The 14,453-nt window shown below is 41.8% G+C and overlaps 1 protein-coding gene across 1 annotated transcript in view; it reads left to right on the top strand.

Moving 5' to 3' along the window:
• Positions 1 to 14,453, top strand: part of LOC126298882 (histidine ammonia-lyase-like) — a 236,156-nt gene that overhangs the window by 89,677 nt on the left and 132,026 nt on the right. The window contains 2 exon segments of the mRNA XM_049990415.1: positions 12,667 to 12,694; positions 12,801 to 12,875. Of these exon segments, the coding sequence (XP_049846372.1) occupies positions 12,667 to 12,694; positions 12,801 to 12,875 (103 nt within the window).

Genomic DNA, 14,453 nt, shown 5'->3' with positions numbered 1-14,453 from the left:
GGCAGTGATGACAATGATTTTGGAGCAGAATTACAAAAAGCACTATATAGGATCATTATGACAAACGTAAATATGCTCTTATAGAAAAGACAAAACATTAAAGGGCAAACACTGTACATCATACAGTAAGTATAACAATAGCTGAAGAACATAACTGGAAATAACGCCATATAAGAATGTTAGAATTGTAGCATACAGACAGACGCACTTGAAGTAAAAGAAAACCCAAAATTACAAACACAATACAACCAACGCTATGTACAATACTGCCAGTAGAGCAGTGACATAAAATGCACAGGAGAGGAAAAATGAATATGTAACGTACAAATAGAGGTCAGTACTCAAATTTATCGAAACGGTGGCGTAAAAGAGGAACATTGGTAGGGAGACCTATCGAAACCAATTTCTGATACAAGTCTGACTGTGCAGCCGTGTTGTTGGAACATGCCAAATGATGTAGTTGTGTCCTTATCGCAGTATCCAGATGTGACAATCTTCAACCGACATAGATGCGGGGCCCAACCTCATGCGAATGATAAAAGTCACACGACGTCTACGAAGCTGCACCGAGGCAAACCATGGCAGGTAAGAGATGTTCGGTTGTATGGTCGTTAAGAGACATGCCATTCACAGCTACAAGCGTGATGCTGGTCGGCAGGTATGCCACTGGGGCTGGAGTGAAGAAAAGCCACATACCGCCAGGTGGCTTGCGGAGTATAGATGTAGATGTAGAAACGAAAAACGAAAACAGGAAAGTTTTGCGTCCTGTAGAACGACTGGAAAGAGATGGTACCATTTCTCGTAGCTGCGAACTAGTAAAGGATTTCTGGTCAGTCGTCGTCCGTGAGGTGCCTGTGTTAGTTTCCAGAATCGAACCACTGCTCTAAGAGAGGCACAATCAGGTATCGAAGATAGACTGAGGAGAAAAATATCAGACAATATCTGCCGTCTGGTAGAAAACGGCGTGACGGATGCTTCCACTAGTAGGGCGTTGGTGGGCTATGATTTCATGGCTGCGAGAACAAGACGAATCGCGTTGTAATGGACGACATCGAGCTTGCGCAAAGTTGATGGCGGTGCAATGCCGTAGACAATGCTATCACAATCTAAGACAGAACCGATCAAAACCTTAAAAAGAGCCAAGGGCCTAATCGGTTCCTCTCCCCACCGCATTCGGGCAAGCATACGCAAAATATTCACAGTGTGATCCATCTAGTCGATAAGGTACGTAATGTGTCGCATCCACGTCAGCTTGCTGTCAAAGTAAACGCCGAGGACCTTAGCATGTGTCCGAACGGGCAATGTGTACAGGCCAATATGAAGTTCGGATGAGAAGTTATTACTCCGTTTCCTCGTGAAAATCACAACTGATTGGCCAGATGACAAAATGAGCCCGTTTTGAATTCCCATTCGGCCAACATTTCACATGCGCCGGTAAGCCGTAGGCATTTCACACAAAAACATATAAACTGTAGAGCCAAACCGCGCTAGATTAGCCGAGCGGTTTCAGGCGCTGCAGTCATGGACTGTGCGGCTGGTCCCGGCGGAGATTCGAGTCCTCCCTCAGGCATGGGTGTGTGTGTTTGTCCTTAGGATAATTTAGGTGAAATAGTGTGTAAGCTTAGGGACTGATGACCTTAACAGTCAAGCCCCATAAGATTTCACACACATTTGAACATTTTTGTAGAGCCAAAGGAGCTAATACACCTGCATAATATCTTGTAGGACCCCCGTGAGCACGCGGAAGTGCCACAACACGACGTGACATGGACTCGACTAATATCTGAAGTAGTGCTGGAGGGAACTGACACCATGAATCCTGCAGGGATTTCCATAAATCCGTAAGAGTACGAGGTGGTGAAGATCTTTTCTGAACAGCACGTTGCATGGCATCCCAAATATTCTCAGTAATGTACATGCCTGGTGTGTTTGATGACCAGAGGAAGTGTTTAACCTCACAAGAGTGTTCCTGCAGCCACTCTGTAGCAATTTTGGACATGTGGGGTGTCGCATTGTCCTCCTGGAATTGGCCAAGTCCGTCGGAATGCACAATGGACCTGAATGGATGCAGGTGATCAGACAGGATGCTTACATACGTGTCACTTGTCAGAGTCGTATCTAGACGTATCAGGGGTCCCATATCACTCCAACTACACACGCCTCAGACCATCACAGAGCCTCCAGTAGCTTGAACAGTTCCCTGCTGACATGCAGGATCAGATTCATGAGGTTGCCTCCAGACCAGTACACGTCTATCCGTTCGATACGAACTGAAACGAGACTCCTCTGACCAGGCAATGTGTTTCCAGTAATCAACAGTCCAATGTCGGGGTTGATGGGCCCAAGCGAGGCATAAAGCTTTGTGTCGTGCAGTCATCAAGGGTACACCAGTGGGCCTTCAGCTCTGAAAGCCCATATTCATGATGTTTCGTTGAATAGTTAGCACGCTGACACTTGTTGATGGTCCAACAATGAAATCTATAACCATTTGCGGAAGGGTTGCACTTCTGTCACGCTGAACGATTCTCTTCAGTCGTCGTCGGTCTCGTTCTTGCAGGATCTTTTTCCGGCCGCAGCGATGTCGGAGATTTGATGTTTTACCGGATGCCTGATATTCACGGCACACTCGTGAAGTGGTCGTACGCGAAAATCCCCACTTCATCGCTACCTCGGAGATGCTGTGTCCCATCGCTTGTGCGCCGACTGTAACACCACGTTCAAACTCACTTAAATCATGATAACCTGCAATTTTAGCAGCAGTAACCGATCTAACAACAGCGCCAGACACTTTTTGTCTTATATATGCGTTGCCTACCGCAGTGCCGTATTCTACCTGTCTCTATATTTTTATACGCATGCCTATACCAGTGTCTTTGGAGCTTCGATCTATACAGACGTCGTCCGCGTACTAGAGGAGTTTGACGGTGCGGCTCAACAAAATCTATAGGTCGGCAACACCACACTGTCCTGATCGCTCATGTATACGGTACGGGGCCGGCCGGTGTGGCCGTGCGGCTCTAGGCGCTTCAGTCTGGAACCGCGTGACCGCTACGGTCGCAGGTTCGAATCCTGCCTCGGGCATGAATGTGTGTGCTGTCCTTAGGTTAGTTAGCTTTAAGTAGTTCTAAGTTCTAGGGGACTGATGACCACAGATGTTAAGTCCCATAGTGCCCAGAGCCATTTGAACCATTTTTTTATACGGTACGGCAACCAAGTAAATGCATATATTCCCTAAAATAAACATAGGAAGATTCAGCAGTTGCAATTTGTTGATAAGTTTAGGTATCAGGACATTGTCATACACCCCCCAAGAGTCAAGAAATAAGGCCGTTAAATACCCGTTAGTGAAGAACGTGTTTTCGATGTTCATCTCAAGCAAGTTAATATTCTCATAAGTACTTCTGCCCTTACGGAAGCCGTTTTGCGTGCGCGGGATCAAGTTCTCATGTTTCAACGACCATTCTAAGCGAAACTGGAGGAGATGTTCGAATGTCTTACACACGCAGGACGACAGTGCAATCGGACTATACGATGTCGCTTGACCAGGGTCTATCCCAGGCTTCTGTATGGGCACTAATACCTAAGTTACTGCTTCCTTCTCAACTGCTCTAAGAAAAGTTTCTTGTAGCTAAATGTGATGGCTGCAAAGCCAGAAATATTACACCGAATGTCACAAGACGAGACTCAGTGAAATATGTGTTCAGTCTGGGACATTGTAGGTCAGAGAATAGCGGTTTTTATTTGTTCTTTACTTCCTTTTCGGCGTATTTCGGGGTTTCCAATTAATTTACACATGAGCCCTTTTGTCTGCAACTAGTACTGGCGATTCTCAGTATGAACCAATATCACGTCACCTCTCTGAATGTCGCGATCCTTTTCGCCTAAGAACCTGAGGATATGCTTTACACAGCAAAGCCAACTGAAGTAAGGTCTCGGAAGTCTAGTTTCTGTAATCTAATTTCTGTAAGCTACGTATGTTTCAGCCAAATATGACCCCAGTTACACCAGTTTTAATTAATTTTTTCAGGATGTGTACTGTGGGTTGGCTGCATTCACTGTAAGTGGCCAAAATTGTTCATTGGAAACCTCCCAAATGCATTTTATCAAACACGAGGTTCGTTTTTCATATTACGTTCATCTACGAAGTACATATCTGAAAGAAGAAGCTTTTGTTTCGTACTAAATTCTCTCCGCACTACGCTGCAAACCACCAGAATGTGTTTTTTTATATCCAATGGGTTATATTATTTTCGTACTTTAATCAATGGTTGAACTAAATCTAGAAAGCCTTTCCATCCTAATGGCCTCAAGTTCTTAGCACACATTTCCACACAGTTGTCACCCACAAAGTCTTTGTCATCTTTCAAAATAGTTAGTATAGTGATGAAACTACTGGTCAAATTTACGAACGTGTCGTAACATACTCGAGGTTGCCGAATGAGTGTTTAATAACGTTTTCCACAATTTGCATTGCGAGAAACCTACCGATTTACACGAAGCTGCCTGATTTAAACAACCGAAAACTTTTCCCCTGCTGGACTGGGGCTCTGTTTCGTGGCTGGTATGTATTCCGCTATTCTTCATTTTTTCTCAACCACCTTTCAGTTCGGTTTGTTCATTTGGACGCTCTCACCGTTATGACAAACGAGCCACAGTGTAACTATCGACGCAAATATATTTCTGGCTAGTCACGTTCGTTCGAAGGCGCAATCTGTTGCCAGTTGCAGCAGGCTGAACGGCACCTTGCCAGGCTTGCCGACTCCAAGTTGGCCTGCTGTAGCCACTGTACACATGTTCTCCCGTGTGTCCGTTGCGGCAGGCGGCAGGTTGAATCGCGGAGAGAGGGGCGAGCAGGCTGTAAAGAGAGCTCCTACACCTCTGCTTCCAACATCGCCCGCGAAAATTGTGTCTTCGCCAGAAGATGCAATAACAGAGTAGCCTGTGTGAAACGTCTCGCTCACATTGCGCTCTTATTCGACAAGAAACCCGTGAAGATTTTATTACGGTTAGTACTTCTCAACAAAGGGCTCTTTGGATGCATTGTCCTGCCTCGGGCACGGATGAGTGTGATGTCCTTAGGTTAGTTAGGTTCAATTGGTTCTAAGTTCTAGGGGACTGGTGACCTCCGATGTTAAGTCCCATAGTGCTCAGAGCCGTTTGAACCACTTTGGATGCATTGTGGTAAGTGAGCTGGTGGCTCTACTCGGCACAACCACGTTCCTGTCGGGTCCGTTGAGCGTTGTCACCTCGGTGAGCAAACAGAAAAGTCCTTGTGGACTAGCGCTGCAGCTTGCTGTTACATTTACGAGGGACGCTCAATAACTAATGCAACACATTTCTTTTCTCGGCCAATTTTGGTTGAAAAAATGGGGAATTTGTTGTGGAGCATCGTGGAATGATCCTGTTTATACAGTTTCATGATGTTCCGATAGGTGGCAGTATACGTAGCCTTCAGAATGGTGTCTGTAAAGGCGGGCCCACACTGAGCGCGCCGCGCACCGAGAAGAGTGCGCCGCTCCGAGGCGAGCACTGTGTTCCAGTTGGAGCAAGCGGTCTCAAGATGCAGCCAGTTTAGACAACTGAGCGCCACTCCCTTTGATGTATCGACAACAGCCGCCTTAACAGAGAAGCGCTCTCGGCAAAGAGCTGTCATCGACTTTCTTTTGCCGGAACACCAGAACATCGCAGTCATTAATGGGCGCTTGCAGAATGTATACGGAGACAAAAAATAAAAAAAATAACGTGGGCGAGGCGTCTATCATCACCGCAATAAGGTTGTGTAAAGCTCTCTGATGTCCCGCTTGCTGGCTGGCCGCACACAGCAACGAAGGACTGTCTGTGCGGAATTGCATGCGCGTTGCGAGGTTGATCGTGACGATTTTTTTGTCGAACATCGTCACAGGCGGTGAAAAACGGGTTCACTACTGCGAACTCGAAACAAAACGGCAGTCCGTAGAATGAAGCCACACCACCTCTTCTCTGAAGAAAAAATTCAAAGCCGCACCCTCAGCAAGTGAAGTCGTGGCGACGGTCTCCTGGGACTGTGAAGGGTGTTAGTCTGTTTCGTGTCCTCCCTCATGTTCGACGATCAATTCTGAAGTGTATTGTGCTACCCTCAGGAAATTGAAGAAACGACTTCAGCGTGTTCATCGTCACAAAAATGCAAACGAAGTTCTCCTTCTCTAGCACAACGAAAGGCTTCACACAAGTCTGCTCCCTCATCCACTCTACCACCCGGCTCCCTCATCTTCCAACATCCATCCGTTTGTTCCTATGAAGGATGCAGTATGTGGATGACGGGGACGTTATTCGTGCAGCAAGACGTTGGCTTCGATGTCTATCAGTAGAGTGGTGCCATCCTTGCATACAAGCATTCCCAGCAAGGTGGAGTAAGTCTGTCGCATTGAACGGAAATTATGTTGAAAACTGGGTTTTGCAGCCAAAAGAGTGGGGGATCATATCATTCAATTCGTACATTTAAATCGTACATTTAATTCAACTGATGCGAGAATACAAATAATCTATGATGATCCCATAAAAGTTTCGATCCGACACAGTTTGATATAAACTTGTTGAACGAGGCCCACAGGCGACTGACTGACTTAAATAATAACTACACATTTCCCTACACAGTTGAGGGAAGGCACTTCTCTCTAAAATGTTTTTTTTTAAGTTCTACCAAACAGTGAAAAAGTAAAAAGGCGATGGATGTTGTTCAGGCAGTCGAAGGACATGTTATTTTGTTTCCCTTGCCTTCCCCCTTCAGAAGACGACAAATTCTAATTTTCTGATTTGGAGAAAGGATTCAGTGATTGGAAACACGTAAATTACTTCATTCAAATACACGAAAGATCGTCAAATCACCTAAACTCATACGTCAAGTGGAAAGAATTAGAAATTGGAATGGAAGCAGGTGCTTCTATTGACGCTGACTTCCAAAACAGCACACTAGCTGAAATGGAAAAGGGACATTGTGTCCTGAAATGTATTGTTACACAGAAAATGTTAGAAGAGGAAAACATGTATCAAGATATTTTTCTTCTAAAATTCACAACGAGGTTACAGAAATTTTGGGAAATAAGGTTCGATCCGAAATAATAAGCTGTTAAAAATGCTAAGTAGTGCTCCATTACTAGACTGTACTACAAAAACGGCGCATTTAGAACAGAGTCAAATTATTAGGTAAATCTACATTAAGAATGGAAACGTTCAGTTGAAGACAATTTTGTGGATTTCATCGCTAGTGATAAAAAATCTGGAAAACGGTTACCGAAAGAAGCATTGAACAAATTGGGCAGTCATGGGTTGGACATTGAATACTGTCGTGGCCAAAGCTTTGGTAATAGCTCGAACATGGCAGGAAAATACGAAGGCGGTCAATCACATATACGCCAAAAAACGACCTTGCTAAATTTGTGCCCTGTACAGCACACAATGTAAATCTTGTTGGTGTGGGAGTGTCAGGGCTAATGATTACTTTTTTGGGAATAGTGATGCAGTTTCTCAAGTATTTCAGCAGCTGTATTTTGAGGTGCGAGGCTTTCAAAAAATAGCTCTGAGCACTATGGGACTAAACATCTATGGTCATCAGTCCGCTAGAACTTAGAACTACTTAAACATAACTAACCTAACGACAGCACACAACACCCAGTCATCACGAGGCAGGGAAAATCCCTCACCCCGCCGGGAATCGAACCCGTGTACCCGGGCGCGGGAAGCGAGAACGCTGCCGCACGACCACGAGCTGCGGACGTGGGAGGCTTTACTCGGTTGTCTTAAAACGAGTCTCAAGAGACACTGTGACACGAGATGATCTTCTAGGTGTCAAGCTTTAAACTGCGACAGTTCTTCAGAAGAATGAAGCGTCTGTGCACAAGGTGTTACAAGATATAACCAACAAGAGACAAGCGGACCTCTGAAAAAAGAAAAAGAAAAAGGACGCTCGACGAAGGAATTATCCGAATAGGACGGACATCAGTAGATGTGATGTGCATATATAGATAAACAAATGATTACAATTTCAGAAAAGTTGGATGAAATATTCAAGACAAAAAGCTACAAAAATTGAGTGGCTAAATAACGCGTTGGTCCACCTCTGGTCCTTATGGAAGCTTTTATTCGACATACCTTTAATTGATAAACTTGTTGGATGTCCTCCTGAGGAATACCGTGCCAAATTATGTCCAATTGGCGCGTTAGGTTGTCAAAGTCCCAAGGTGATTAAAGAGCTCTACCCATAGCGCGCCAGACATTCTCAATTGGTGAGAGATTTGGCGTCCTTGCTGGCCAAGATAGGATTTGACAAGCACGATCTGTTGGGTTGCCATTCACGAACAGCATTCCTGGGCGTGTTTTCCAACAGGATAACGCTCGCCGGCATACTGCTGTCGTAGCCCAACATGCTCTACAGAGTGCCGACATGTTTTCTTGGCCTGCTCGGTCACCAGATCTATCTTCAACCGGGAACATATGGGACATCATCGGACGACAGTTCCAGTGTCATCCACAACCATCATTAACTGTCCCTGTATTGAACAACAAAGTGCAACAGGCACGAAAATCTATCCGACAAACTAACATCCATCACCTGCACAACACAATGCACGCACATTGGCATAGCTGCATTAAACATCCTGGCAGTTACATCAGTTAATGGACCAGCATTTCACGTCTGCAATAGTTTACCTCGCGCTTACATTAATCTATGATCGTGCAATGTTAATCGCTTAAATATGTTATCTATACAAATGTATTTTCAAAATTTCATTACTCTACACTAATCGTCTTTTTTCAGTCAGTGTATTTAAAGGGGAATTATTGTTACCAAAAATCAGTTTACTTCAAATTCTTACACGATACTCTAATAAACGTTTAGACAGACACAAGCTACATTAGGTTTCTAACAAAAGCCTCAAAAATTTCTTGACTTATTTTCTTCACATTTTTACATGATACTCTAATAAATGTGCAGACATATATATGCTACATATCTTTAATATATATGTGGTATATAAGTATATGCATACTGTAGAAATGGGAAAGGTTGTTAGCAAAATATCTCGAAAAGGTATTGAGCGATTTTGTTCAAATTCTTACACTATTCACTAGTAAACGTTGAGATGGACAGAGACTACATATTTTTAATCTGTATGGCATATAAATGTATATACTATATAAAAAGAAAAGTAGAAGGCAAATATCTCAGAAAGTTCATGACTTAATTACTTCAAGTTTAGGGCCTGTACACCATACTCTAATAAGCGTTTGGATGGGCATAGGCTATATATTTTCATATATGATTTATAAATAAGTATATATACTATATAAAAGGAAAATTTTGGTAGCAAAAATCTCAAAAAGTTCTTGAGTAATTCATATTTCTACACAATACTCTAATAAACATACTAACAGACATAGGCTACACTTTTTTTATGTACATGATACATAAGTAATTCATATAATATATATACTATATAAAAGACAAGAATTGTTACCAAAAAGCTCGAAAAGTTCTTGCTCAATTTATTTCAAACTTTTCACACAATAAGCACTAAGACACAGGATCATCAAATATGCTTGTGACATGGAGGGGGTCTTCCCAGAAAGCCTAAAAGGATGTTGCAGGAGAATCAGAAAATTACAGACCTGTGAGTATTTTAGCAACAGCAGCAAAGATCGCTGAACGTATTCTGTACAACAGGTTGATGAGGTTTTCATTGCACACAAAATATTACTCAGAAGTCAACATGGTTACCAGAAAAATAAGTCCACCACTGACTGCTATGTGCTAGATGCTTTTGACAAGGAAGAAACTACAACAGGGGTATTTTTTGGCCTGTCTGAAGCAACTGACCTAGTAAAACACAAACTACTTCTGAAGAAATTAGAATCCTTTGGGATCAGAGGTACTGCACTTTACTTGTTGAGATGCTAGTTGACAAACAGGTATTAGAAAGTGGAAATATTAGATGAAAAAGGAAATAAATTTTGTTCAGATACAAAGGAAATTACACATGATGTGGCACAAGGAAGTGTACTTGGGCCATTTTCTTCATTATTTATGTAAATCCAATGGCACCCAAAATAAGACAAGGCTTTATGCTGATCATACCAATATTGTAATGAAGGCTGCAAATTTAGAAGAATGTGCTCTGAATGCTGAAGGGGTTCTTTGTTATCTTGATAAATGGTTTTTCAATAATAGATCAGTACCAAATTACAATAAAACCAATTTTATCTGTTTTAAAAACAACACGACCAAACAAAATTTCTTAGAATTAAAAGTTAATGGCAACAGACTTGAGCAAATGAAAATTCAAAATTTTTGGGTCTCCTCATAGATGACAAAATGACATGGTCAGAGCACATCAGTATCGTACGTCATAAGCTCAACTCGGTTTGTATTGCTATCAGGAAGTTAAGTGAAATTGCCAACATGGAAAACCTGATAAAATATTACTACGCACAATTTTGTTCCATATGTCCTATAGGATTGAACTTTCGGGGAGTGCATTAAATATGAATAAGATCCTTATTATACAGAAAAATGCCATCCGCATAATGACAAGGCAAAAGAGGTGTACCACTTGTAGACCAAAATTCAAGGAACTGAACATCCTAACAGCAGTAAATCTCTAAGGGATGAGAAAGGGATTACATACATAGAAAGACACCTTTGTAACTGTCTTACAAACATCATCACACAAACAGAGAAATGAATGAATTTAAAAACTGTATTAGACAAATATTGACAGGAAATCCATTTTATTCAGTGCAGGAATTTTTTGACCAAAACATAGTTATGAATAAATGAATGTATGTTTATAAACTTTTCTGATTATAGACTGACATGATTATAAACACTTGTGATTTTAACATGTAATATTATTAATCTTTATTTTAGTATTAATTTGTATGTATATAGTAATTTTTAACTATATACACAAACTTTAATGAACTCTCAACTTTAGTGTATTGTATAGGACTGTTCAGCTGGAGAGAGGCTACTTATTTTTTACATATACACTTCATATTAATATACATCTAGTATATAAATAGAAAACGTTGTTAACAAAAATGTGGAAAAGATTTTACTAGTTGACCTCAAATTTTCACACGATACTGTAACAAAATTAGGACAGCCTATATATATGATCTATAAGGGAAATGTTTTAGCAATAATGTCAAGCAATATGCTGTACAGTGTCTCCGTTATCATCAGAAGGGTTTTGGAAACTCCATGTTGTGGTACTGAAGCACATGCAAAATTTTTTTGTACGTAAAATCCGGTCTTAGGTGTAAAATTAGTTTTGTCGTATTGGCCTACTGTATCAGGAGAAAAACGGAACCAGAGAAGAAATGCACAGAAAAGGATAGTACGCTCCTGTTTTAAATGACTCTGACTGAAAACTGGAGTACCAGTTACCTCATCCTACGTTCCTCAGCACCTCTAAAAATTTTCACAAAAATGTTGGCATGATACGCTATTTGTATTAGCGCTTCTTTATGCTGTGAAAGAATGAGACAGAGGCATTTGGAAAGAGATGGAAAAGTAATAAATACTGGGAGATAGTAGATAGTGGTTGTAAGTAATAAATACTGGGAGATAGTAGACAGTGGTTGTGGTATAGAAAGAGCAAAAGAGATAAGTCCATTGTGTGAGAGAGAGGGAGGGACACAGTGGCAGTGGAACACATTTGACAGTGACAGAACATTACACGGAAAAGAGTGAAGGGACTGTCGCGAGTGGACAAGGAATAAAGAGAAGGAGAAAGTGGAAGTGGCTGAAAGCCAGTGATGATGAGAGACAGTTTATGACAGAACGAGGAGGGGAGAGATAGTGACAGTCAGAAGAGACAGCATCAGTGGGAAGAAAGAATGAGAGACTAGCAGTAACAGAGAGCAAGAGGGAGACAGTGGTAGTGAAAGAAGACAGCAGTAGTAGGACATAAGGAAGGAGACTGTGGATTTGAGAGAGGAGTCAGAGACAGTTACAGAGGCACAAAGACATATTGAGGTGAGCTGGATGAGTGAGTGAGAATTGGCACGTGTGAGTGGTGGGGTATGAGTGACATATGACAATGGACAAGTGGCTGTGAACGAATAACAGTTAGGGGAGCTTGTGGGGGTGAGATGTGAGTTACATGTTAAAAAGACTGCGAGTATGATCGCATGCCAAAGTTTCTGAACGTATTGAGGGTAGAATGAAGCAGCTGGTACCCTACTTTTCAGTCAAAGTCTTTTAAAAAAGTAGCATATAGCCTCTCTGCGCTCTGATAGGAGCATTTTTCTGCTGGTCTCTATGCATCGTGAACATAGTTTGTGTGCTATACATTCTGGGCCAGCACCTTTTCTTGAAAACTGGTAGTGCGATTTTGTTCAGATGAAGTGCGTTCGAGGCAGTAGTAATGAATGGAATGATGAACCTCACATTACCTAGCATATGCTGGAAAATGTAGGAAACTTGGTCAACTTCAAAACTTCAGATGCTAAGACAGTCCAAAAGTTGAACTGAGATCAACCACAAATCTTCTTATTTAAAGTTGTCCATTACTGGTGATTCTGTAACACAGTTGCGACATCTTTTAAATGGGCAGTTAATGCAGTGAAAGGGGTGAGAGTTTAAGAGAAAGTTTGACAATAATTTTCCTTAACAAGTATCAACAGACCAGCGAAGTTCACCCCTCCTGAAGAGGTAAGTAAGATCGCCAAATAAACAGTGACTTGTTCCATTGTATGGTCAATTAAATGTGTCAGATCTTTCTAACAGTGGCATTACAAAAGAAATTATTTATTTCCAGTATCTATACCTGGACGGCTCCAGTTTATCCATAAACGACTTACGGTCACTAGGCAAAGGAAACTTCAAAATAAAGGTGAGTGCAATGCATACAGAAGCAGGTGATTCATAACTACCGAATTACGATTTCAAGGATTAAGTTGTGATATTTTCTGTCTGTGCGCTCTCTGTCTTATTTCTTTCACTTGTAAGTTCATCTTAGTTCCCTTCCATTTCCGTACGTATTTTGCTGTAGGAAAGCTTACTGCAAAGAGCAATTTTTTAAGATAAAAACCTCCACTATTCATGGGCATGTTCATCAACACACCACCAGTGCCAGCTGTCATCCTGGAACTTTTCCTGTTGCATCAAATTTCCGATATCACCTCTTCTTGTCTATAACTTACTCAGAGTTCCTAGGCAGTCCTGATTCAACATTTTATAACATCCTCTTTTCAGTCTTGTCGTTTAAATCAAACATCGAGCCGAAACCTATATTATTCACTCTCTTATTTTGTGTTATTGTTGTCAGTCGACGTGGGCTCCAAGGCAATAGATAGTTTGCTTTGAACTTTTGGTGGAACCAAGAAATAAATGTTATCCAATCTAAAAACTGAAAAGAAGCACAGTTTTGTGCGTATTCAAACAGATACACTAGAAGACGAAAGAAACAATGCAGTACCAAAGAATAACCCAAATGGGATGGAAATCAGTCGATGTGATGTACCTGTACAGTCAAACAAGTGATTACAATTCCAGAAAAACTGGATGATTTCTTCAAGAGAAAGGGCTTCACAAATTTAGCAAGTTGGTCTACCTATGGCACTCATACAAGTAGTTATTCGGCCTGGCATTGGTTGACAGAGTTATAGGATGTCCTCCTGAGGAATATCGTGCCAAATTCTGTCGAATTGGCACATTAGATCATCAAAATCCCAAGCTCGTTGACCCTGGCCATAATGTTTTAAACTTTGTCAATCCAGAGACCTTGCTAGCCAAGGAAGGGTTTGGCAAGGATGAAGATAAGCAGTAAAAATTATCACCGCATGCAGGTGGGTATTATCTTGCTGAAATGTAGGCCCAGGATGGCTTGCGATGAAGGACAACAAAACGGGGCGTAGAATATCGTTGATGTACTTCTGCGCTTTAAGAGTGCCACAGATGACAACCAAATGGGTCCTGCTATGCAAAGAAGTGGCACCTTACCCTGTGCCTTTCTTTTACCTCTTCTGTGGTTTCATTTCTGTTTTAATCCAATATCTAGCACCTTTCAGCCATCTCCATTATGTTAAGGTCTGTGAGAGGAGTGAGGTGGGAGTGAGTGAATGAGTGTCAGTTTATAGGTTTTCTCCTCACTGCATGACAACAATTTTAGTCATAAAATGCAATTCATCTGAAAAGGCCACCTTTCACCATTCAGTGGACATCCAATTACAGTGCATGCAAATTCCAGCCTTCATTGCTAATGAAGAGCAGTCAATGAATCATGTGCCTGCTGCAGAGATGCATACACAGCAAAACTGGGTGAATGGTCATTGAGGTGATACTGTTGGTAGCCCCTTGGTTTATCTGGACAGTCAGTTGCACAACTGTTGCACATCTATTCACCTGTATGAATCTCCACAGCTGTCAATGAACCCTAGCACCTATGGCTCATGGCACACTACATATGCCT

This window comes from Schistocerca gregaria, chromosome X, assembly GCF_023897955.1.
Source record: "Schistocerca gregaria isolate iqSchGreg1 chromosome X, iqSchGreg1.2, whole genome shotgun sequence".
Lineage (NCBI taxonomy): Eukaryota > Metazoa > Arthropoda > Insecta > Orthoptera > Acrididae > Schistocerca > Schistocerca gregaria.
Note: the sequence above shows the minus strand (reverse complement) of the source record. Positions and strands in the feature narration are given on the sequence as shown.